This window comes from Nelumbo lutea, chromosome 8 (genome assembly GCF_056320005.1).
Source record: "Nelumbo lutea isolate HS-2025 chromosome 8, American lotus-T2T, whole genome shotgun sequence".
NCBI lineage: Eukaryota > Viridiplantae > Streptophyta > Magnoliopsida > Proteales > Nelumbonaceae > Nelumbo > Nelumbo lutea.
Window position 1 is genome coordinate 56,242,690 of NC_142691.1, and position 27,593 is coordinate 56,270,282.

Sequence of the window (27,593 nt, forward strand, 5' to 3'; positions counted from 1 at the left end):
AAGCTTTATTCCCCGAAATGTTTTCTAATTGAGACTATTACAGGTTTATCTGATTGTGGATGACTCTCCCCCCTTTGTCCACATTTTATAGCCCGAGTTGCAAGTATATTTCCCATGGGGTGTTAATTTCCATGTGCGTTTGTCTTTCCTTGTACGATTAATGATAGGAAGGGGAACTAATATGATCATTTCAATGGTTGTTCATCAAATATTTGATACCTATGGTTTGTATTCTAGAAACTTGCATTGTGATCAATTATAGTAGCAACTCTGCTGCAAGTATTGGATCAAGTTAGAGGTTTTTCAATGGGGGATCCATCCACCCATGGGTCATCAAAGATATCAACCTCCCAACCATTTTAGATGAGCCACTTACATCCTTTTAACAAGTCTGAATGTCCATGGAGCATGCTTTGCCATAAAGAGGAACTGTTTCCTCTAACTCAGTATTTCCAAAAGGATTCTCTCAAGTATTTCTATTTTAGAACCCAAACTCAAATCAAATTTGATTCACAAAGAAAGTGCCATGCTAGCTTTGTGAGGAGATCCTTGTCCATGAGTCATCGTTTACAAAGTCTAAGACACTCTTCTCTTCAAGACAACAAAAAGTGTTCAATGCTCTTAAATATATATGTCTTTGATCTTGAGATTTGCCCCACCAGAAGTCACGGCAAATGCTTTCATTTCTTCGCAAATTGATTTTGGAAGTGAAGTGGTAGCCATGTAATATAGTGGAAGTGTCTAGAAGGTGGATTTAATAAGTTTTTTTTTTTCAACTTGGGAAAGCATTCTAAACTTTCCAACTCTTGAGTTTATATTTCATCTTATCAATTAAGTACTGCCAAGAAGATGGTCTTATGCTTGTACTAATTAGGGGGGTGCTTAGGTAGATTTCATCATTTTTCATCTTCACCACAACTAATTCAGCCATTATAGCCTCTTTCATTGCTTGAGTGTAGTTTTTATTGAAGAACACAGATTATTTGCTAAAATTAACCATTTGATCTAACCAATTGTAACCGGGGCGTTAAGTTAGTAAAAGGTGGTTTCCTTGAAGGATGGAGACAATCAAGGATTAATCGGAGATTGAGTTGAGAGAGTATTTGTGTGAGAGGAGAGGAAGCTGCTATGAGAGTGGGGAGCAAGGAAGTTTGGATGCTAGGAATCCTGAGATAAGTCTTTTATGTGGCATCTCGGGTCTTTCCTTTTTATGGAAGAGATCCTGAAGCCATAAAGAGAAATGTATAAATAAGGACTTTTCCTATTATGAAAGAGGATCACACTTCTCTAGACTTTATTGGGTAAACTCTGTTGGGGCTTTGCCATATGTTTAGAGAAGATCTTCTGAGACTAGGATTTCCTCTCCACTTAAGACTCTTACATGGAGTGTATTGGCTATGGCCTTTCATAAGTTTTCTCGCAATTACATGCTAGGAATAAAGTTCCTTCAAGATACTGACATGTCTAGGTGACTAGGCTACCACGACAAAGTGAGTCACTACGGCTCATTGCAGAGAGCAGGGGAGTGTACATCATTCATGTAGCTCTGACTGGCTATGGGTGGTGTATTTAAATTACCGTAGGTGCAAATGGCTTGTACTTATTGTTCTGAAGCATCCTTTAGGCATCAAGAGGGTCCACAATGACTTATGGTCGCTAAATTGTTGATCGACACGATGCTTATCATAATTGTTTTAGTATTTTATTTCACACCATCACAAAGTGGATCCTTTATGTGCTTATGGTTCAAGTTCTTCATCATAATCTCTGTGATGTTAAGCTATATAATTTTACACCGGTTACAAAAAGATAATCATTTGCAAATAGCAAATGATTTAGCTTGTCATGAGAGTTACTAAATTTGAAATCATGTAGTTCACCCTTAAGAAGTGCTTGAGATAATAATCTAGAGAGGGTTTCAATGTAGATAATGAATAGATTGGGTGAGAGAGGGCACCCTTGTCGTAACCCTCTTTGGGGTGTGAGTGCTTTACTACATTCTCCATTAATTATAATTTTCATGTGGGAAGAAGATATACAAGCCTTAATTAAAGAGCAGAAGAATTCAAAGAAGCCAAGTTTATGTAAGTAGTGAATAAGAAAATGTGAATCAACTCTATGATAGGCCTTTTCAAGGCCACGTTTTAGTTAAAAAGAACCCTTGTTAGATTTACTTTTGTTCATAGAGTGAACTACCTCTTTGGACACCACAATATTGTCCAAGATCTGTATTCCTAGCATGAAAGCATTTTGTAAGGGGGATATATTTTGTGAAATAGTGGTTTCAATTTGGCAGCCAGGATCTTTATCACAATTTTATAAGTGATATTAGCCAATTCCAATGGGGTGGAAATCACTACATTGTTCCACCTTATGTTTTCTTGGGATGAGAACTAGTAAAGTGTCATTAATAGAAGTAATAAGATTAGGGTTGAGAAAGAGGCCTTTGATGAATGAGCAAAGAGCCTCTCCAATTACATTCCACCCTTTCTAATAAAAGAAAGCATGTAATCCATTTAGGTTAGGTGCTTTAAGAGGGTCCATGCTAAAAATAATTGTTTTGATCTCAACATTTGAAGGGGGTGGCACAAAGAAGCTCATTCTACGGTGGTGTTATGAGTGATGCTGTAAATTATCATCCATTGTAGAGAAATCACACTAAGAAGTGAAAAGATTTTTATAAAAATTAACTAAGGAGATCTCAATTTGTTTAGGGTTTATCATCCATTGGCCATTGTTGTCCTTAAGCAAGTGCATACCATTTCTTCTTTTCTTTGTATTTCAGAATTGTGAAAATATCTAGTATTATGATCACCATGTTCCAGCTAGTTCCTTCGAGGGCGTTGTTTCTAATAAAGCTCTTCTCTATCATACCACATCTCAATATCATATTTAAGTTTCACTTTTATATGTTATGAATTTCTGCCTATGACATTGATATGGATCTCTTCAATTTGCTTTCTTATTTATGCTATTCTATACTTAAATTGAAGAGAAGACCTATACCATTTAGATAAGTTTACTTTGCAGGGAGGGGCACTTTTGAGTAAAGAGTCCTTATTTTTAGGCCAAGACTATTGCAGGCTCCTTTTATAACCATCACAAGTAATCTACATTACTTCAATTCTAGTTAGAATCTTAAATTTCATTTGAGACCCACCAAACTATAGAGAATCGAGTTGTGGTCACTACCTATGATAGTTAAGTGTTTTACCATATAAGTGGGAATAACTTAGACATGATAGTTGCATTAGCACTCGATCAAGACATTCTCAAATAAGCTTCTAAAAGGCTCTTTTGTTGGACCACGTGTAGGTAGGTCCATGGTACCCAAGATCTAGCAGTTGATAATCCTCAATAAGTTTGTTTGGGCCCTTTGTATGAATACTAGTAACTGACTTTCCGCCTCTTTTATCTTTTATAGAAGATATAGCATTAAGGTATCCGATTAAAGCCCAAGGGAGGGTGGATTTATGATGGTATTGTTTGATTATGTCCCAGAGGATGTGTTTATCTTCACATTGAGGGAATCCATAAGTGCAAAGCAGATCCCAATCTCCCTTGTCCGAGGGATCAAGAATTCTAACTATTATTAGATTGGCATTAATGTTCACCACTTGGATTTTTACATCAGAATGCCATAATAGATAGAGCCCACCTAATAAACTGACAACACTGACATAGTGATAGTGATTCCAATTCAGCCTCTTAAATAGTAATTGAATTTTGTTCTCTACCTATTTTGTTTCAAAGAGAAATGCATTGTCATGCCTAGTATATTGTAGGAGTTTTGCAAGATGTTTAACTTCTTGGAGACCCCCTAACCCTTGATAGTTCCATGATATAATCTTCATGGATGGGTGGGGGCCTGATTTGGGTGCTCCTCCACCCTTAATAGAATTAATTATTGCCAAACTCTTTAACTTTTCTCCAAATCACTTGCATTGATGGAAGTTTGTTGGACATTTTTAGATATTCTTATCCTTCTAGTTTTGAGTTGGAGTCTCTACTCAATGTTTATGTTCAAAACTTTTGTTTTGACAATTGTGTTAATTGGTTTCACAACCATACATGTTTGGAATTGATTCTTCTCTTGAACAGGGTGCACTTTTAAAATATCAACGAAGGGATCAATGTATAATATTTAGTTAAAATGGAAAGTGAGAGAATATGATTGTCATGTAACTCGTCTAACTTGGCGGGTCCATTTCCTTGTGGTCTGGATAATGGCATGCCTTCCACATTAGAGTACGGAGGAGTCACACTTTCTATGTTTTGCACCATTGATGAGGGGATTTCTTGTAGCATGATTGGCACTGTAGAGGTTTATTGAGAGGACTTTGTAGATTTTGGCATAACCATTAAATGTGTTGCATGAATGCCATCTTCACTGGTATCCAACTCCATTAGTATTGTCGAATTAGCATTCAACCAGTGGGTGCAAATGTTAGTATCCATGAAAATAATCTCATTTATACTAGTGGATATAAAAGATGGGTTGGCAATTATCTTTCCTGATTTGGTGGAACTACAACGTACATTTCTGGATGTATAGTTCCACCTTCCATATTTGGGGAGCCGTGGTTACCATCCATTACTACGATATTGTGCTCCTCTTCTAGCATAAATGATTTTGACAGTTGCACGATCTTTTTGATACTAACAGTGGCTTAGGTGGGCTATGTGGGATCAATTGTATGTCCAATGTTGTTATCATCTTCAAATTGTTGAACTATTGTCCCTTTCACCGAGATAGTATAGCGTTGTTTTTAGCTTCCCTATTACATGACTAAGAGTTGTTGGTCATTGCTAAACATGGAGAATTATTTGTTTTGATATCCTTTGTAATGTGACCATCTGTTAAAATTAACACCTTATTTTTCATGTCTTCATTTGACACATTTCTCTATATCAATGTTTATTTGGTGTCGAATTTTGCAAGCATTGATCTTATGGACTACTCTTGCAAAAAATGTGTAGAATCTAGGTGACCTTTTGTATAGGACATGTTGTGCCAAAGGTTACATCCATGAGGATTTTTAATCTAGCAAATTTATAATATTTGGCGACATCTTTTGGATCAAGTTCATATGACTTACCCAAGCATGCTCTAATCTTCATTGTTGCCTTTGCATTAAGGTTCGTAAGTGTACCCACGAATCAACTTGCGAGAGGGTATAATCCTCAAGTCGATGATTTGTTGCAGCTTTTTGGGTGATTATAAGGTTACCATCAAATAACCAAGGGGCTTTTTTCTATGGCTTAATCTTGTTCAAAGTTGGTGGGAACTTTGCCAAATATGTCTATGGAAATAAAATATCATGTTAATATCAATTTTCCAAGCTCTAGATACCATTTGTTTTTCATCTAATACAACTTGACTCTCTTGGGAAGGATGCGACAGGTCATTATGATACCTATCTTTACTCATTCCTGATGCAAGATTTTATAATCGATCATTATTGAGAAAATATTCTATCATCATTGTAATGATTTACAATCATTAGTCGTTATTCGTTGTCCTAGTGATTATAAATAACCATGATACTATTAATAAAAGGCATCGAGTTTTATCTCTTATCAAATACTCTATTTCCCTTATCCTTACCTCTGTGAGTAGTGCTATTAAGCACAATTGCTCAAGGCAAAACCAAACACTCTTCTCATCTTTGAGAAGAGGCTAATATCAAATTGGTATTAGATCCGGTTGATCTTGTATAAGCTCTAAAACCATGGAGGAGAGAATGAACTATCTACAAAGGCAATGGGATGAAAGCTAAGTTGAATAAGATAGAATGATCGGGATCCTTACAGTTTCAGTTCAGTAATCCAATAGAGGGGAATCATTAGGAGATGCTAATAAGCACCAACGAGCGAAGCAAAGGGCCAGAAGGAGTAATGCAAACCTAGTGCTCTATGAGAAGTCACTAGAGACAACTTAAGCTTGAGCTTCCTCGCTTCAATAGTGTCAATCTGGACGACTAGATCACCTATATTTAATAGTACTTTGAGATCCAAGATATAGTAGAAGACCTGTTGATTTCCATTGCTAGTTTAGGTTTCGAATGGAATGTGGTGGAGTGGTATTGTGGGTTCAAAGACCATCACTCCCATTCTCGTTGGTACCAATTTCTCAAGGCCACGAATAGTCATTTTAATGAGTTATAGAACACCAATATTGTCATAAGACTTTCCGAGCTAACCCAAACGACTACTATGCAAAGTTATATGGAGGATTTCCATAGGCTATCAAATCAAATTAAAGGGTTGATCGAAGATTATCTGGTCTATTGTTTTGTCTCTGGACTTAAACCTAAAATCCACACAAGAGTCAAGATGTTTAAACCTACCTCTATCCACCAAGAATTTCGGTTAGCATTATTAAAAGAAGAAGAATGGATGCACAAATGGTGGTTAATGAAGCAAGAGATTCCAAAGGCAAAGTTCCCATCCTTAATAGGTAACACTTCTAACCAAACTCAAAAATTACTTGATATTAAAAGACCCCCGTAGAGGCATGAGAAAGGAGGGAGCGGGGACTCTACTTTAACTATGATGATAAATATACACGACAACATCAATGTAAAAAGCAGAAGATCTTCTAGATTATAAAGACAATAGAGGAATATCATCAAGTACTAATTGCAGAAGAGAAGGAGTTTGAGGAGTCTGAGGAAGAAGCAATGCTGGGGATATCCTTACATGCCATATATGGAGCCATTTTACCTAGAACCATGAGGATTCAAGGACACGTTCATCATCATTCACTTACTATCCTCTTGGAGAATGGGTCTTCGCAGAACTTCTTAGACCCTAGAATAGTAAGTAAGGTTTGGTTTTAGGTGGATTCTCATCCTAGCTTCAATGTGCGGGTGAAAAACGTTGAACAACTTTGTGGCTATGGTAGATGCTCTTGAAGAGATGAGAAATCCATCATATGGATAGCCGAACCTTGCAAGTAGGTAGGGTGAAATTTCAAAAATTTTTCTCTCTCTCTCTCTCTCTCTCTCTCATCTGGGAATCACATTCCCTGTTTTAGAAAAATTGTTTTTTCAATGATCAATCTTAAACCAAGAAATGAATCAGATCTGAATAAATCAGTAGGAGAGGGAGATACATGATACGAAAGAATAATATCTTCCAATGGAGGTGTTCATGCCCAAGGAAAGCTCCAAAAATTGCTCCCACTAAAGATGAAATAGTGTTGGATGGAGCAGAATCAACAATGATCTTTCCAAGAACCGAATTCTTTAACAAGAATTTGATGGGGGGTATGTGAGTATGACTTCTAGTTAGTTTTTCTCTAAAAACTGATACCAAGAACGCTTCTTGATCACTTTTACAAGAATAGAGATCGAACTAACAATGATGACAACTAAAGGAGAACGTAGAGAGAAGATGGCGCAATTACACTGTAGTTGTCTTCTCTCTCTATGATCTAAGATCTGATATCTCTGGGGTGTTGTCTATAGAATGGTTCACCCCCTCATCTTTTTATAGCCTTAAAGAAATCAGCTCCTAATCCCATTAGGAGTTTCCTGATTCAAATCCTTATTTGAATCTGGACTCTCTTTAAGAGATAAGGATAGATCCTTATCTTATCTGCAGATTAGATCAACCCTCCTAATCTTATTAGGAGTTTTCATATTTGGATCTAGACTTTCTGAGTGGATAGGGATAAGACCCTATTCTATCTGCTGATCCAAATCCCAGATTCGCCCCTCTTTAAATAATCTAATTATACCAGTTCGAATTGGGCTTTAGGCCCATTAAGTCCATGTGCTCACTAACCTTCCAAACTGCTACCCAGTTGGGTTTCTTTGTATGGCATGGGACCCAAATATTGATCTACACATCAGTTACATGGGTTCAGCCTAGCCTCTATTACAAGGCCTGGCCGAATTCACTGAAAAAGACAGTGAACCCTAAGCCCATCACATGGGCTCCTAATAGGCCCAATACTAACACTAAGTGGTCCAAACGCCAAGCCACCTTATAAAACCCAGGGACTGTGGGCAAATGCAAGATTAGCTCATTAGGTATAACCCTCAATGGTCTTAACACTTAACCTCTCAACCCATAATGATCAAACACTTCCCGACAAGAGAGGACCTCTCCCTCGGCTGTAAGGAACAATGTTGCACTCTCTATTCACATGGATCCTGGGAATTAAAACATTTTGCAAACATTTAGGAACCATGAGATATAAATATATAAATATATATATGTATATCCTTATATAAATATATTTTGCAAAACAAATTTTAATGATTGAAATCAGCTACAACAATTTTGGTTATTATCATAGAGAGTGCATCCCCGATCATTATCTTTGTCCGATAAAGGGGTTGATCCTGTCACTATGATCACTCACTCAAATGAATTCTTGGAGTGTCCCAACATACCCAGGTTTTGACCCCCTCTAATGATCTCACTGATTGGTATACCAAAGGCAGTCCAATCCGGCATCTAGTGCAGTATCATAATCGAGTCTAGGGGTCAAGTGTAACATTCCAGTTTTGCCCACCAATCACCATGGTTCAGGGCAATACTAGAATTCTGGTTCGGTTCAAGGCTTCAACTTAAACCTACACTGCATGTACCTTGGGTCTCACCTTGGCAGCTAAGACAGGCTACGCCAACCAACTTGGTAGCACATCAGTGTCAGCCTTATCAGGATAGATCTCCCCAAATCAATCCACTGGTTGTGAAGATTTTAACCTAACACGAGTCTTATACGTGCCCAATTTAAGGGTATCACACAGAAACACACCACAATAACATGAATCAAATATGTACTTTATTCATTTATAATAAATGTCATAATGTACATCAATCTTATTGGAGCTAAGGGCATACATTGTCTAATAGCTCTGGGGTAGTTGTTCGGACTCATGGAAACACCATTAAGGTAGACTTCCATCTGCTACAACTTATTGGTTACGATGCGATGTTGGGCACTCAATTGCTTAGGATTCTTGGACCTAAATTGTGGGATTTTGAAGCTTTACCTCTACGGCTTTGGAATGACGAGGCACACAAGTTAAAAGGAGTTTGGAAGCCCAAATCCAGATTGATAAATGCATATACTGCATCCAAGGCTTTGAACAATTCCACCTAGGTATACCTGCTTCAACTCACGGATATAAATTTGGGATATGATATGTTAGAAGGTGAGAGAGAAACTAGGATTTTGCTGGAAGAGTTTTCAGATGTTTTTGAGGAACCTACAGGCTTGCCACCTCTACGTTCCTGTGGCCATTCAATACCTTTAACCCAAGAAGGCCAGGCTATGAATATCAGGCCATACCGTTACCTCTATACCCAAAATGAGATTGAAGGAATTGTAAGCAAAATGCTGCAAGAAGGGGTTATTTGGCTTAGCCAAAGTCCCTTCTCTTCACTAGTATTATTGGTACAAAAGAAAGATGGCAGATAGAGGCTGTGTGTGGATTATAGAGCACTAAACCAATAAACAATCAATGATCATTTTCCCATGTTGATGGACGGGCTCCGTGGATCTAAGTTCTTTTCAAAACTAGATTTGCGAATTGGGTACCATTAAGCCTAGGTGAAGGAGGAAGACATTGCTAAGACCACCTTTCCGACTCATGAAGGACACTATGAGTTTTTGGTAGTGCCATTTGGGCTCACCAACGCCCCGACAACATTTTAGGCACTCATGAACCAAATCTTTAAGGAGCAACTTAGGTGATTTGTTCTAGTATTCTTCGATGACATCTTGGTCTGCAATCAATTACAGGAAGAGCACCTCATTCATCTAAAACAAGTTTTGTGCATTCTTCACGTCCATCAACATCGCGCCAAAAGAAGTAAGTGCAGTTCTATCAGAAACATGACTGAATACTTAGGACACATCATATCCAATCAAGGAGTGGAAATGGACCCAACAAAGGTAGAGGGAATGCTATCTTGGCCAAGACTTGGCATTGTGAAGGGATTAAGGGGATTCTTGGAATTAATTGGGTATTATAAAAGGTTTGTTAAGGAATATGGGAGTATAGCTACTCCTCTTGCCTGATTACTAAAGAAGGGAGCATGGGCTTGGGGGAAGGAGGCCGAAACTGCTTTTAAGGAGTTGAAGTCTGCCATGACTATTGCTCCTGTATTGGTGATACTTGATTTTATCAAATCTTTCATTGTGGAAAGTGATGCTAGTGGCCATGTCCTAGGTGAAATCTTATCCCAAGAAGGGCGACCCATCGCATTTTTTAGTAAGGCATTGCAAGTTCAGGCATTGAACATGTCCACTTATGATCGTGAATTACTTGCAGTCGTCTCAACAATTCAGCAAATGCACCCTTACCTCTTTGACAATAAATTGAGAATTTTAACATATCAGATAAGCATTTGTTACATTATGAAGCAAAGAATCACTACTCCCACCCAATAAAATCTTCTAAGCAAGCTATTGGGATATGACTATTAAGTTTTCTATCAAAAGGGGAAGGAGAATAACACCTCCAACACATTCTCTAGATGGCATGAATATGAGGTGATGGGAATGTTAGCCCTAATACTGGATTGGACAATAGAATTGAAATATGAAGTAGCTACAAACACTCATTTACAAAACACTATAACAAAGATAGAAGAAGGCACAAGCCTAACTATAGGTATTTTAATGGTCTATTATGGAATGACAATAGGCTGGTACTGAGTTCCACTTCATCATTTCGAAGAAATCTCTTTGATGAAGCTCACTCTAGCCCCGTTGGGGGCCATTTTGGTTATGGCAACACCATTTAGAGGCTAAGGCAGATTTGTTATTGGAAGGGCTATAAAAAGGAAGTCAAAGGGTGGGTTTGTGAGTGTGATGTTTGTCAAAAGGCAGAAAATCGGGAATCTTCCTACTCTTGGGTTACTCCAGCCCCTATCCATTTTGGAGCAAGCACGGGTTGACATTTCCCTTGACTTTGTAGAAAGATTACCAAGCTCAAATAAGAAGGATACCATATTAGTAGTGTTGGATTGACTGATCGAATATGGTCGTTTTCTTTCCCTTAGCCATCATTATACAACACTAGAGGTTGCTCGAGTATTCATGGAAAGAGTGTTTAAATTACATGGGATATTGAGATCAATTGTGATTGATAGAGACCCAACTTTCACTGGATCATTATGGAAGGAATTATCCAAGCTTCTATGAACTCAACTCAATATGAGTTCAACTTATCACCCTCAACCAGATGGACAAACTAAGATCCTAAACTAGACCTTAGAAACCTATCTCAGATGTTTTTGTAGCATCCAACCACACACATGGTTCCATTTGTTACCTCTAGCTGAATGGTGGTATAACACCACTTTCCACTATGGCTACGAAAACTACTCCACTTCAGGCATTTTATGGATATTCACCTTCAACACTATTGTCTTATATCCCTAGCACCACCCAAGTTCAATCTTTAGATGATGAATTGAAAGACATAGAGGTAGTGCTTAGGAACTTAAGAAGAATTTAAGCCTTGCTCAGCACATGATGAAGAGGATGGTGGATAAGAAAATGATAGAAAGGACATTTGAGGTGGGGGATTGAGTGTTCTTAAGGCTCCAACCTTATCGACAAACATCCCTGGTAGCCAGGAGGTGGTATACACGTTAGAGTTACCAGAAGGATGCAAACTTCATCCTGTGTTCCTTGTTTCATGTATGAAGGCTAAATTGGGCAACCATGCCATAAGTAGCCCCACTCTTCTACTATTAACTCCAGAGGGAGTTCTTCAGCCTCATCCAATAGCAATTCTGGACATGTTTATGGTTCGAAGTGGGAATAGAGCAATCACTAAGCTTCTCATCAAATGAAAAGGAACTACAAATGCTGATGTGACATGGGAACAACTAGGCTCTCTCAACAAAAGTTTCCCTAGAGCTAGTCTTGAGGACAAGACTAATCCCAAGGGAGGAGGAATGATACAACTCAACTCTCTTGGGAAGGATGTAGCAGGTTCTTATGATACCCTTGTGTCCGCTCGTGCCTGATGCCAAGACGTTATAGCCTATTATAGGACCATTATTGAGAGAATTTTCTGTCATCATTGTAATGATTTGCAATCATTGATCATTATTCCCTATCTTAGTGATTATAAATAGCCATATCATTAATAAAAAGGCTTTGAGTTTTATCTCTTATCAAATATTTTGTTTCCCTTATCCTTGCTTCTATGAGTAGTGCTACTAGGCACGATTGCTCGAGGCAAAATCAAACACTCTTCTCACCTTCGAGAAGATGCTGATATCATAGTCCCATAACCTTAACTGGTTTGTCCATTAGAACTTTGAAAATCAAGTTCCTATACTCTGGTTCACTAAGAATAGCATCATCCTCTATTGCTTCAATTGGATCATTTGATTTTGGGCTTAGTAGAATGGAGAGATCTCTAATGAGTTCTCCACCATGGTCGGGTCTTGCTTGGTTATCTAGGATACAAGGAAGGGAGGGGAGACTATGGATTGGAGTAAGAGTGGGGTAGGGGAGAGAGTAAAGCCTACTTATAATAATAGGAGGAAAGCCTACCCATGGTAGGATGGAGTGTCTTTCCATACTTCTTTGTGACAAATTTGTCCTCAAGGCTTCGTTTGAAATGAGTGCAAATACAAATATACTTTGTTTATAAAAATGCAAATCTGTTTAATTTTTGCAATGATAATTTAATATTCTTTCCAAATGATATTTAGTTGTGAAGTGTGTAAGCATGGATTATGAGACTAGAATCCAGCTTTTTTATATTGACCAATTTTTAGTGTGAAAGTATAAATGTTTTGGTTGGAGACATTGCTCTCATTTTGAATGCAAGCATGTTTTGAATTGGTGACTATTGTCACCATTAATACATAAAATGCGTTTTTATCAAATGGTTGTAAAATTTTACTAAAGCTCATTAATGTATCGAAATACAAATATGTCTATTGCAAATACAAATATTGGCATTTTCATAAACAATGCGTATTTGGATTTGCATTCTTCCCAAATGGAGCCTTTAATGGCAAATTTAATATTAAGTATTGCACTAGATATTTTGCTTACCAAAGAACTAAAATAGTGAGAAAGAAAATACATTGAATGATCAATAATAATATTGTTGATTTTGATTAACATATTTGTACTTGGAAAATTAGGAGAGGCTTTAAAACTTAAAATTAGGTCACAGGGTGCACACAATGACTTCATCAAGTGGCTGTTTGATCATAGCCAAATGACTTATTGAAATAAATAAATATAAAATATAGTTATACTCAATTTTGCCATAAAAACTCATAACCTCCTTTTTCATTATTTTTTAACTAAAAGAGAAAGTAATAAATCATCTAGTTCAGCCATTTCCATTTTTATCTAATTAGTTAAACAATTATTATTATTATTATTATTATTATGAAAAGATAGTGGGTTTCTATACCCCTTTTCTCTTATGTGTGTTTTGAGCTAGCTTTTTTGAGGTGGGCTGCTTCTTAGGGTCTGTTTGGTTTGTGGAAATAGGGGTTCAGAGTTGGAGTCAGAATGGTTCATTCTGTTATTTTGGTTCCGATTGTTTGGTTGGGCTGAACCAGAATCCCATTCCCATTCCCAGTAAGCATTCTCTTCCCCTCCCCTGGGAATGAGAACCCATTTCAGCCAATTCTGATTTTGACTAAGATTCCAGTTTGAACTTTGGATCAATAATGAGGGGAATAAACCATTCCAATTCCAATTCGAATTCTGACAGAACCAAATAGACCCTTAATGATGATTGGGCCCAAAGAAAACTCACGGGCTCAGGCTTAGCTTGGCCTAGGCCTATGCAAGCCAGGACTGAGTTAAGCCCGATTTTATGCCATATCTTTTATGCATAAAATTTTACATATATATATATATATGTAATTTTATATTATATGGTATGTATACAATATTTATATGAAAAGGTGTTATTTATAATACAATCATAAAATAACATAATATTATCTTAGTATATATTTACAGATTACAGATATGTACTGCCCGGGCCTGAACTCAAATCTAGGCCAAGCACGGACTATTCGGGTCGGGCTGAAAATGATCACCCGGTGCTAGCCCCAGCCCAGATTTGAGATGAGAAGAAAGACACGGCTTGATTTATTGGTTAGTTTAGTAAAATCACTGGAAAGTGAGTGGGATTTTGTAAATTTACACTCCTCTAAATTCTAAAACCCTCGAAGGTTCCTTTTCGTAATACAGTCGGTTCAAAACTCCCTCGCCCATTTTCTCTTTCCCTCTCCCTCTGTTCCTCCTCTTATCTTTCTATCCGTTTTTGATATCTTTAATTTTTCATATATTGGCACAAACACCCTAAAACAAAATTTCACAGTTCGTTGGGTTTCTTTTTTCTAAAGGTAGCGGATTCACTTTTTTGTTCGATCGGTGTTTGTTTAGTCTTTTAAATAATCAACTTATTTGTTCAGTAAGAATCTAGGGTTCTGTTGTTTTGAATTTCGAAATTCTGAGAAATCCATGCTGCATCTTGTCTAAATTTATTGTTTTGGCTGAACAGTTTCGTGTTCTAACCACTGAGTTTGATGACAGAAGAAATTGAGGAAGATTAATTTGCTTTCGTTGCCTTAAAGCTATTGACTGTTCTCTTGTTTTGGATGCTTGGAACAGGTCCGGAGCCATGGGGTCATCGGCAGCGGAGAGTGTTCCTCCAATGCAGGTATTTGTGGGATAATTTGTGTAGTTGAATGGCGCGATCGGACTTTTGCTTGGCTTTATTATGTGGTTCGGTCGAAATTTTTTGTTATAGGAGTAAACGAGTTATTTCCCCACTTTTTAGTGGACTAAACAAGTTGAGAGACAGAGCTTTGAAACTCGTGAGCGTTTTTTAGGGGGTTCTTTTAAATGTCATTAATTATTATAGAATTCACTGAAGGAATTTGTATGTTTATCATTTTATGCTAGTTTCTCTTTCTATTTGTAACATTGAATGATGCGAGGCATAACATGGTGCGGTTCAGTGGGATTTAGTAGTTCTTTGGCAGAAATAGATACAGTTTAAGAGTCAAATACTATGCTATGTACAAACAAAGGAAGGAGCTTTGGGAGGAACTGGGAGATATTAGGGGTCTGTGGGAAGGGCTGTGGTGTGTGGGAGGGGATTTCAATGTGATAAGGTTCATTGAAGAGAGCAATAAGGTGAGACAAAGGAGCACTACAAGCATGAGGAAGTTCAATGAGTTCATTAATGCTTTTGAGTTAAAGGAATTGAACCTTTCTCATAATAGTTTCACTTGGTCTAATCTCCAAGCTGAACCTATCTGCTCTAAATTAGATAGATTCTTGTTCATCACAGACTAGGAGGAGCATTGGGGAGATCTGGTGTCAAGGGCTCTACCCAGAGTTACTTCTGATCATTGGCCAATAATGATTGTTAAGTCTAATATTGGTGGTAGTGGGTCCTCTCCCTTTAGGTTTGAAAATATGTGGCTCTTTCACCTGGACTTCAAAGACAAAGTGAAAACATGGGGGAATGAAAGTAATTCGAAAGTCAATTGGGAAGGGATGAAATTCCATTGGAAGTTGAAAGAGCTCAAGGTCAAAACTAAGGAATGGAATTCTCTCCCCATTGGTAGGCTAGAAGAGAAAAAGCAATAGTAGATAAGTAAAATAGAGGAGTTAGGTGCTAAGGAAGAAAGAGGATGTTTTGGGGACCGAGATAAAGAAATGAGGTGGGAGTTAAAGAAGAGCCTGGAGGACATAATCTTCAAAGAAGAACTTTTATTGCTTTAATACCGAAGAAGGTTGGGGCTTCTCATCCTAAAGAGTTCAGACCCATCAGTTTGGTTAACAACCTTTACAAGATCATTGCTAAGGTGTTATTCAGAAGAATTAGAGAGGTGCTCCACTCGATCATTTCCCATAACCAAGGTGCCTTCATGATGAATAGACAAATTGTGGACCAAATCTTAATTGCAAATGAGAGTGTGGAAGGATACAGAAGTAGAGGTGAGAAAGGGCTAGTGTGTAAGTTGGACTTGGAGAAGGCATATGATTTGGTTGATTGGTCTCTGTTGTTGGAAGTGCTAGAGTCTTGTGGTTTTGGGCAAAGGTGGTGCAAGTGGATTAAAGGGTGCATTAAGACTTGCCATTGTTTTGTGTTAGTAAATGGCAACGTGGTGGATCACTTTCCAGCTGTGCGGGGTATTAGGCTAGGGGGCTCTCTCCCCTTTTCTCTTTACCCTAATTGCTGAAGTGCTAGGGAGGCTTATTGAGAGGGCATACTCTAGAAATCTGATAAATGGTTGGAGAGTGGGGAGGGATAGGGTTCCGGTCACTCACTTATAATTTGCAGATGACACAATTCTGTTTTGTGATGGAGAGGAGATTAGATGGGTGTGCAATATGAAGATGGCGATTAGGGTGTTTGAACAAATGACTAACCTTAGGGTAAATCTGGGTAAGAGTTGTGTGATTGGTATTAATATGAGTGAGGGAGAGGTGGAGGAAAGGGCTCGTGTGTTAGGATGTGAGATAGCTCATTGGTTACTGAACTACTCAGGGCTTCCTTTGGGAGACAATCCCAGAAAAAGGAGCTTTTGGAATCCAGTGATTGACATGTTTACTAAAAGGCTAGTTTCCTGGAAGAATAACTACTTGTCTCTAGGGGGCAGGATAACACTGATTAAGTCAACTTTGCCAAACCTTCCAATATATTTCTTGTCGGTGTTCAGAATCCCAGAAGGAGTTTGTAGGGAGTTGGAAAAATTAACGAGGGACTTTTTATGGGAACCTAGGGAGGAGAAAAAGGACCATAGAGTTAGGTGGGATCTAGTTACAAGACATAAAAGTGAAGGGGGACTGGAGCTAGGAAATCTGCGGAAGAAGAATGAAGCTGTTTTAGGGAAATGGTTATGGAGATGGTCCAAAGAAAAAGAAAATTTGTGGGCTAAAATAATCCTAAGTATTCATGGGCAAGAGTCAGATGGCTAGGATCTGGGACTATCATCTAGGGCTTCAAGAGCCTCCCCTTGGAAGTCGATTTATGCTGTCATGCAGTCTTTTCTTCCATTTATCAAGTACGATCTTGGTTCTGGTTTGTTTGTACTTTTCTGGGAACACACTTGGGTGGGAGATTTTCCCTTGAAAGAGTAATTTCCCTCTTTGTTTGCTCTGTCTAGGTTTAAAAATGAACCAATAACAACATTTGCTAACTTGTCTAATTCCACTACTGGTTGGAACTTGGGTCTCAGAAGGGCTCTCAGAGATTTTGAGTTGGAACCCTTTTCGAATCTGCTTAAAATCTTGGATGAGGTAGTCCTTGAACCTTCCATTGTGGACTCCAAGGTGTGGTCTCTTGTTCCCTCGGGTATCTTCTCCTTCTCCTCCTCCTTCAAAGCATTGACACATTCTAGTCTGGTACCTGGGCCTCCTTTTCCAGTTCGGGAAGTTTGGGGTAGTCCCATCCCCCTTAGGGTAGGTGCTTTTTGTTGGGAAGCAATCCTAGAAAAGTGTAACACTTGTGACCTACTTCAAAAGAAATGCTTAATTGGTGTTTATCCCCTCACTATTGCATCTTATGTAAGAAGAATGGTGAAAGCTGTTATCACTTGCTTGTCTCTTGCCCTTTTGTTTCAAATAGTTGGTGTTGGTTCTTTTCTTTATTTGGTTGCAGGTGGCCCTCCCCTTCAAGTGTGCAAAGATTGTTTAGCTCCACCGCAGTGAGGGGTCTAAAAAAGAGAGGTAAATTTTTGTGGAATGTGCTAGAGCTGTTGTTTGCTGGACGGTCTGGAAAGAAAGAAATCAAAGATTATTTCATGAAAAAGGGAAAAGCAGGGAAGCCCTCATAGAACTTGTATATGTCAGGGTGGCTCATTGGGTCATGTCTTTGAAGCTTTTTGAAGTTTATTCAGTAGGAGACATCATTAGAAACTAGGAAGAAGTGGCTTGGTCAGCTCCTATGTCTATTGATGTCAGACCTGTTTGAACTCCACTTGGGTTTCATCAAATTGAACTTCGATGGTAGTAGTGAAGGAAATCTAGGCCCTTTAGGCATAGGTGGTTTTTTCAGGAACGAAGAATGGAGAATTATTGCTATGTTCTCAGGACCTATAGGCTGGGGGGATTCTCTAAGAGCTGAAATCCTAGTAGTTGTAGAAGGAGTCAAAAGGGCTAAGCAGTTGAATATTAGCAAGTTGATGGTGGAAGGTGACTCCCAATTGACTGTTAGATGGTTGTAGGTGGAAGAGTCCAGCATGTGGAAGTTCTCAAATGAAAGAAAGAAAATCAAGCAACTAACTCAGAACATGACTATAAGGTTTCAATGGGGTAAGAGGAGTACCAACTCCATGGCTGACTCCTTGGCTAAACAGGGGGTGGGAAGATCTAATTTGTTTTGGGCTATTCTGTAATATGTTTTTTCGGGTTTGAAATGGAAGGTTAAGACATTTTTCCCCTCCTTTTTGGTTGTATCTTACTTATCTCTTTTAATAAAAGTGCTGTTATTGATAAAAAAAATACTACGTTATGCAACTTTCCTAATCAAAATCTTATTGTTAGGGGAGGTGGGTTGTTTGCTGGTTAGAGATATAGGAATGAAATGCTAGGAAAGTGGTTCTTCTATTTCTTGATGGCCTTCCATATGTAGCTATACCTGTTGAGCTGGGTCTCGTTGCTGTCAGTTTGTCAGCAAAAGTCCAACCTCACTCAGGGAAGGCTTGTGCTAAGGTATAGTGTTTACACATTGATCAATTATTATTACTATTACTATACTACAACTATTAATTGAGATGAATGAATAACTAAAGTTATTCTCAAGGAATTGGGATATAAATTGCTATTTGGGTTCTAAGTTTTGATATAAGATGTTGTTAAATGTTGTACTGAATGTGGACCAAGATTGTAATACAAGGTTAGGAGGAGAACATAGTTTTCAAGGCGCCAAGGCAAGGCTAGGCGACCGGGGGGTGCCTTGTCACCTAGGTGGGCACTTAGGCGTTGCCTAGGCGATGGATTTTTTTATGTAGAAAACATAGATCCAAGGGTAGTTCCCTAGGTACCATAACCATATTTAATAATTATTCATAGTTTTCATAAGAATAGTATAGAGTTAATGTTAAAGTATAGAAAATCAGCATATTAATGAGAAGAAAAAGAAGGAAAAGAAGGAAAAGAAAAATAAAAAATATAGGGACTGAACCCTTTTTTGCTAGCAATGTTTGTATTGATTAAACCCTAACAAATAAGGAAATAATAAAAAGAAATTAGTATTTAGACATAAATGAATATTATAGTTTAATAGTGCCTATTTTATAATTATAATGTCAAAAAATAAAGAACAAAAAAGTATTTTATAATACATAGTACAAAACTGCTTGGTGATTAAGCAAGGTGAGCCTCAAAGGGCGCCATGTCGCCTAGACATCACCTTGACAACTAATGCTCCATAACCATTTACCCAACAAGGAAATGTTTCTTTTAGCTATCTCACCTAAGCCTAAGCCTAAGCCCCCATCCTCTTTTTCCATGTGAACTATTTCCCAATTTATTGAGTGACATCTCTTATCCTCACTTGGATCCCAAAGAAAATTTCTCTAGAATGATGACCACCCTCATTGGAATTTTAAAAACTCAAAAAAGATACACTGGGAGATTTGTAAGCGTGGATTTAATAAGAGGGATCCCTGAACCCAAAGATATGTAATTCCTTTTCGATGAGGCAAGCCTTTTATACCACCTATCCACCACCGTGCTCTAGAAGTCATCTAACCTAGGGTTTCCTTCTAGAGGTAACCCTAAGGTAATTAAGAGGCCAAGTAAACGTAGCATAATTGAGGATCTCTCTCTTTCTCATCCCCACTCAAGTTAATCCCCACAATGTGGCTTTTGCCTAAATTGACCTTTAAATTTGACATTTGCTCAAGAAAAAGAGCTTTCAATAAATTCAATTGTTGAGTATTTGGAGTGAGCATGTTTGGTTTCTTTATTTGTGAAGGGGGCTATGTTACGGTGGCTGGATAGGTTGTGTTTTGATTTGTATACTTTGGGGCTATGTTGTAGGTGGTTTCAAGGTTTTTTTTTTTTTTGTTGAGTGTTAGTTTCTGGCTGGTGGTTTTATTGGAAAATTTAAGGGTGGTTCTCCTGGTTATTGTTTGTGGGTGATGCCTTACCACTTTCTTGTACTCCTTTCTTCTTTATTTATCTTCCCCAAAAAAAAGCTCAAACAAAACACCAACAATTTGATATACCTAACATAACTCTCTTTCTCATCCTCACTAAGAATGATGATGGCATCCACAAATTGGAGGCAAGAAGCTACCTCATCCCTTCCTATCCTAATGCCTCTAAAGAGACCCTATTGACAACTTTGGATAAGAGACGACTGTGACCATCAACTACCAGAGTGAGTTGTGACATGAACTTCAGCAACCCCTTACCAACATCTTTCATCTATCTCCAAAACCATTGTTTCCTACACCTCATCTGTTAATCCCCAATCTATCATGTTCTAGGATTTTTCTAGATATAGTTTGTAGACCCACCCTCTCTTGCTTGACATCCTCATTTCTTGCACACATATAGTGGCGATGAGTATTTGATCTACAATTTGCCCATTCTCCATGGAAGCTCCTTGAAACTGAGTAACTATCATGGGTAACACTTTTTTACCCTAGGTGATAACACTGGTTTTCTTGGCGATAAGAGCTATAGTGGTTGTATTTTCTCCAAAGTTTCTGTTTCCTCTCTCTAAAAACTCTATGAAAAACATCCATTAGATCAACTTTTATTATGTCCCAAGATTTTTGAAAGAACTCCATTATGAATTCATTTGACCCCATAACCTTGTCTGTCTTTCTAACCTCTTCTTCTGTGAAAGGTCTCTCCAAATATTTTTGCCAGTTTAGAAAACAAAGTAACTTTTGTTGGGTTAGGCAGGCCTAGTGATTCACTTGCCATGAAGATGGAGGGGTAATTGTACAGAGTTATGGTTTATTATCATTTTTTATTGATGGCTATGGCCATTTTATCGATTTATAAAAACAATGAGGTATATAGAGCCTGACAAGCATTTGTGCTTAGGCTTGATAAAGTTCACTTGACCCATTTTTAATTAGAAATTACTTTTGAGCCCAAAATAGTTCTGTTCCACCCATCCCTTGCTTTGCCACCCACTAGACTTTTTGTTGACCGCATATTTGTCAAGGTATCACGTAGGTGACTAGTTGCCTTGCCTAAGTGCCATGACTTACAGCAATAAGGTGCCTGCCTAGGCAACAAAAATGACAAGGCTTGCACCCTATTATATAATAGCTTTTATTTTGCTAAATCTTACTAATATGTGCTTTAATACATTCTATATATACACTGGTATTTTAAAAGCGCAAGGCGTAGGGCTTAAGGCGCAAGGTGCAAGGTGAGGTGTACGCCGTTTTGAAGCAAGGTGCAAAAATAAAAAAATTCTAAAAAATAAAAATGTTAGAAAAATAAAAAATGCCAAAAAAATAAAAAATGCAGAAAAATAAAAAATATTAAACATAAATATTAATAACAAATATACCTCAAATTTTAAAATAAATGTTTTAAAAAACCTATTATCTAAAATTAAAATACATACACATAACACGTAAAGCATATTCAAATGTGAATTTAAAAATAAAATCAAACATATAAAACATTTTCAAATGTGTAAAACCCACAATCCCTTATTTTCCTCAATTGCATTACATAAAATTGCTAATGTGATATAAAACATATTACATTCCTGATTCTACGAGTTGTCTTTGTGCCACGCCCCTTGAGGCAAACCCAAACAAGTCCATGTTAGGGTCTTAAATTCTTAGTTTTCACACAAAAAATAATGATTTTATAATTTTAATTGCTTTTTAAGAAGATATTTTAGTAGGTTGAATGAATGAACAACATTACCAAATAGGGTGTTCTTGGAGCAAAAAAAGGCGGTGAAAGGCACACACCTGGGCTGAGGCAGAAGGTGCATCAGGCGCACGTCTAGGTGCACCAGGAATGCGCCATTTGAAAGGGCTACACCTAGGACCTAGGCGAGGCACCTACCCTAAAATGCCCCTCGCTTGTGCACCTAGGTGTGCCTTTCAAGTCACTGATATTTACGTAAATTGTTTACTTTGCTTTAAAGTTTTACTATTGAAATGTAAAAGATGAAAGGGTTTTGAGAAAAGAAAAATAGAAAAAAGAAATAATAGAAGTACAGAGAAGTTTCTCTTTTTTTTTTGTTTTTTCTACTCTCTTTCTTTCATTAAATGAACCAGTAGCTCCACCCTTGTTTTTTTTTTCTCTTTTACTTTCTATCTTAAATTTCTATTATATAAAATTATAGCCTTCTTTTGTTGCTAATTGACATGAATTTGCTTTATAAGATACTTATTATTATATTAGTATTATTTTTGAAAATATTGATGTTAGATTATTTAAACACTCTTTTCTTTTAGATATGATGAGTTTCCATGTTATGAGAGGACATTTTATGTTCTTAATAAAGAGAATTGCTATTTTTCAATTAATATGCAGACTGAGTTGTATATAAAACTAGAAAGTTAGACAAAATTTCATTAGTTGTTTTGTAAATTTATAAAATTCCTATTGCCTGAACAGTTGGGAATCTTTGGCATGTAATGGAGTTTCAGATATGTATCAGTCTATAGTGGTCTTTTTTTTGGTTGTAGTTGTTGGTTTGTTGAGGTGTCACCTTGCCACCTTCTGTTCTAATCCTTTTTTTTTATGTTAATAAATCTTTTTTATTATTACTCTTCAAAAAAAAATCCTATTGCCTGGACAACTAGGCACCCCACTGTCAGCCAGAATTGCCAGATGCCTTGACAACTATGGCTGGTCGTTTTACCTGCACAATATAACTTCCAATTTCCTTGCTAGGTGCCTAATTACTTTTAAGGATTGCCTATGTTGCCATTATTGCTTTGTTGTTTTTAGTCATCCAACTCACCACCACCTTTGAATCTCCTTCTTTCATAACTTTTTTTTTTTGATCAGTAAAAATCTTTCATTGACTCCCTCTTTCATAACTTGTCACTGTAGGAGAACTAATAACAAAAACAACTGCCACATCATCAAAATCAATATATGCTTGCTGATTTGGCGGTTGTTTTTGTTTTGAAAAACAAACTCATACATATATAATTTGGCTGCTGCTGATTTGAAAAGCATAAAAAGATAAGAGGGAAAATGCAAAATCAATATATGTGCATAATGGGTATAATAAAATCCTAATTTGCTGCTCCTGCTGACATGAAAAGCAGGGAAAATTCCTTGTGAAAAGACAAAGAAAACCCTGTTTACAATGATAAAGTTCAATGTGCAGAATGTTTTTGTCTTTTAAAACATATACCATTTTACTAATGATTATGGACGTGCCATCCAAAAATTGGCAAACAGCATGGCAGATGCATTTATTTGGCAGGTACCAAGTAGGAATCAGCTGTATTTGGGGGGGGGGTACTGACCCATAGAGTGCGGTTACATGAGTGTAAAATGGGATCTGTTGGATTGAGCGGCTGTGGTTGACTAAAACATCAAGGGGTGCTAGGCATACTTTCTTCTTGTATTTAAATAAATTTTTTATTTAAATGTTAATAAAATAAAATTGAGCAGATAACAATAAAAAAAAATTGATTATTACTGATCTCAAATTTGAGTAAGGTACTATAGGAGGGGGAGTGTAGCTTACTCCTGGTTGATGTTCCCTTTTGTGAAATCATTTTTTGAGCTACCGATAGTACCTTACTCAAATTTGAGATCAGTAACAATCAATTTTTTTATTTTTTATTTTTTATTTTTTATGGGGAAAGAATTTTGACTTATACAAATATGGAGAGCATGCCTAACACCTCTATCATTGACTCTCAGCTGCTTACAACCACCTTGCCCCTATCATCCTTAATTTACATTCTACTCAGTTTATGGGGGAACACTACCTCAATGCAGGATCTTTTTAATCTTTTTCTAGCCAAAACACCAGATTGACCATTTTCTGAGGTTGGAACCTATACAAACATCATGTATCCTTTGTTCCTTCCTGCCTGCACAGTTCACACCCACTGTTAATTTGCTGTTAGTTTGCTAATGCTACAAAGGTCCTAAGCTATCATTTGAAACCAATACCCCGCCACCTTAGAATTTACTTCTATCACTATCTTTCCTTAGTTGAGAGAGAGTTCCTCAGTTTCACTTCTTGAAGCAAACATTTCTTTCCTTCATGGATTTCTTACGCCAGTTGGCCCTGAGAATACGATCATGATTTTCTCTAGTCATTCTTGAATGCTCCTCCCATTCCTGACTTGTGTAATACTTTGTTTTTGATAAGAAAATGAATCTCAACATCTATTACATTGTTTAATTAAATTTGGTAAACAGAATGTCATCAGAAAGGGCCTCTCTCAGTGAAGCTGATGTATATCAAATTCAGTTATTTTTTTATAAAACATTTTAATAGATCAGGTATCCTTTTTGGGCAGGAAAATAGGCAAATGACATCAATTTTAGATACACTCAGAATATAATTATTGTGCAGGATACATGGAGCTTGGACAGGCAAGGATTTCTGTCTCAAGTTCCCATTTTATATGTAGATGGATTTGGGTGTAATGCTCTCATATCCATTAAATTTGTAAATTTAATTGATTGTGCTGATGAATGTAGATCCGTGGATCTTATTTCCTGGATGCTTCTCATTATTCTTCTCTAATGAGGAGTAGTGTTTTTAAATTTAGGAGTGAAACTAAAGCACAAGACGTTCCTACAGGCTGAGTTGCAAGGCACCAGTATTTTAAAACTGCAAGGCGCAAAAATACAAAATAAGCTAAAAATACCAAAATTTTTTTGAAAATTCAAAAACTGCCAAAAAATCCAAAAAAATTCAAAAAAAGTAAACATAGTATTAATAAAAATGCAAACGTAAAATTTTAAAATAAATGTTTTAAAAATCTATTATCTAAAATTAAATTACATAAACATAAGATGCAAAGCATATTCAAATGAGAATTTATAAATAAAATCAAACATATAAAACATTTTCAAGCATGTACATTCATAAAAAAACATTTTCAAGCATGTAAAACCTCTAATCTCTTTTTTCACTCAATTGCATTACGTCAAGTAGCTAATGTATGAAAACATATTGCATTCCTGATTCTACGAGCCGTCTTTGTGCCATGCCCTTTGAGGCAAGCCCAAACAAGTCTATGTTAGTTGTTAAATTCATAGTTCTCACACAAAAAATAATGAATTTATAATTTTAATTGCTTTTTAAGAAAATATTTTATTAGGATGAATGAATGAACTACATTAGCAAAGAGGGGGTTCTTGGAGCTTCGCTCATGAAAGCTCCTATTTACTAATGACCTAATGTTGTTCATTCATTCATCCTAATAAAATATTTTCTTAAAAAGCAATTAAAACTATAAATTCATTATTTTTTTGTGTGAGAACTAAGAATTTAACACCTAATATGGACCTGTTTGGGCTTGCCTCGAGGGGCATGGCATGGGGGTTCGGGGGTAGAGCCCTCGACCTAGCTGCTATGTTCAAAAAAAGCAAAAAAGCATCAAATTTTCAAAAGGTGCACACCTTGGCTGAGGTGCAAGGTGCATTAGGCGCACACCAGGCATGCACCTAGGATCTTGGTGAGGCACATACCCTAAAATGTGCCTTGTCTGTGTTTCTAGGCGCACTTTTTAAATCACTGCAAGGCACAAGGTGAGGCCTGCACTTGAATGAAGTGGAGCACCACATTTGGGAAAAAACAACGAAAGTAATATAAAAGAATATCAAACCTAAATTCTGAAAGAAATAAAATATTTTGAAAAGTCTATTAGCTAACCGGTTAGTGAATCTGTGTGGCGTTAATAATATGAAGACTGCAGCCTTGCATCACACGTGCAACCTACAACTTATTTAATTTCGCATACAATATCAAATTCAAGGTTAGTTCATTGAAACATAGCAATAAGTCATGTGAGACACTTGGGTTTGGGAATGGTGCACCCCACAATATAAGCCTGGCCTATGAATCTACCATGCCGGAAGAGTGCCTATTAAAACGTTAAATGAGACACAGATTAGTTTTATTTTAATGATTTTTGTTGGTGGCTCACTGTATCATTATTCGTTGGGGACAGTGGGAGTAGACAGGATAAGTTTTGCTTGTATTTGATGCTTTTGAGGGGATTTGTTGCTGCAAATTTTGTTAATATATGGTTAGGATATTTTCTTTTGAATTTAATGATGTCAAATGCATTTCATTGGGAAGAAATTGAAGGGTGTGTTTAATGCGTAAATTGCTTCTCGGCTTCTTATAAATTGAGGTTAATGTTGCCCCTATAACTGAACAGTTTTGTTTCTTCTTCCTGTTAATACCTTTTTTACCTTTTATCTTTGATAATTATAGGGAAGTTTTCTGCATGAGGATAAAGAAAATACATATTTATACCTATTTACCGATAAAAATATTCTTGAATCAGTTAAGGACAATTTTTATAAGTACCTTTGTGCAGGAAGTTCTGCTTGAGTTCCGAGCTGGTAAGATGTTTATGGAAGGAACACGGGTGATCCCAGATACACGTAAAGGTCTTGTTCGCATAGCAAGGGTAAGGCCATCCTGAGGACAAGGATCTATCTCTGGGTGAAGTGTTCCTTGGAAAAATACAGTGATTTTCTTAATAATAGAAAAAAAGCTATTTCTGTCTTAGATTTTATTTATTTTCAGATGTAGATTATGCATCTTTGTCATTCAAATAAGACTAACTTCTGGATTCCTCCATTAGGGTGAGGAGGGTTTGATTCATTTTCAGTGGCTTGATCGGGCACAAAATGTGGTTGAAGATGTATCCCTCTTTGGTTGTTGCCTGGTGGAAATTGTGTGTATTAGGTTCTTTTGTTTGTAATGAAATAGTTTAGTTTCCACATATTATCACTCAAATCAGTTTATATCTGTATGAACACAGGCAAAGACATATATTAAGCATAACACAGTCTGATATGTTTATTTTCTGAACATTTGGTCAAGTAATATTCAGTTTTTTCTTCAATTTGGGCCACTTAATTGCAGCTCACCATGTTCTCATTGAATGGCTGAAGGTACTTTATACTGTTTGTGGTCACATTTATCTATCCGTAATTCTGCATACATGTCCATAATTTTTGAAGTATTTTTCTTATCTAAAAATTTTGAATGACAACTTGCAGAAAACTGTAACACTGCACATGAAAAGTTGGTTATGTTTTGAAGGCAGTGCTTATGACTTTTTGGGTTGCAAGTATTCAGTTGTTTGGTTGGGGGTGTTGGGGCTGGGTGCTTGTTTTGCCTGTTTGGTCTTGGTGTGTAGCTCTATGCTAATTGCATACTTTGTTTCTTGGGATATTCTATTAGAGGCTATGCATAATTACATGCTAAGGGAGTTAAAAAACTTGGGCTTGATGCCACTGGACCCAGGCTATTGCTCTATGGCTTTCCAAGTATCCTTATTACATCTCACTCCCCACCAAAAATAGCAAGGAAAGTGCTCCTAAAAGCATAAACCAGATGGTGAAAACTTGCATTATTATTTGTAATGATGGGTTCTAATCCTCTGATATCTGCAAG

At 37.0% G+C, this 27,593-nt stretch overlaps 1 protein-coding gene across 1 annotated transcript in view; it reads left to right on the forward strand.

Annotated features, from left to right (window-relative positions):
* The first annotated feature begins 14,119 nt into the window (after positions 1 to 14,119).
* RPN13 (regulatory particle non-ATPase 13) overlaps positions 14,120 to 27,593 on the forward strand; it is a 41,253-nt gene continuing 27,779 nt past the window's right edge. Inside the window, exons 1-4 of the mRNA XM_088957594.1 lie at positions 14,120 to 14,367; positions 14,636 to 14,684; positions 26,506 to 26,598; positions 26,776 to 26,835. Of these exons, the coding sequence (XP_088813720.1) occupies positions 14,646 to 14,684; positions 26,506 to 26,598; positions 26,776 to 26,835 (192 nt within the window). The 5' untranslated portion in view covers positions 14,120 to 14,367; positions 14,636 to 14,645. The remainder of the gene's footprint in view (positions 14,368 to 14,635; positions 14,685 to 26,505; positions 26,599 to 26,775; positions 26,836 to 27,593) is intronic.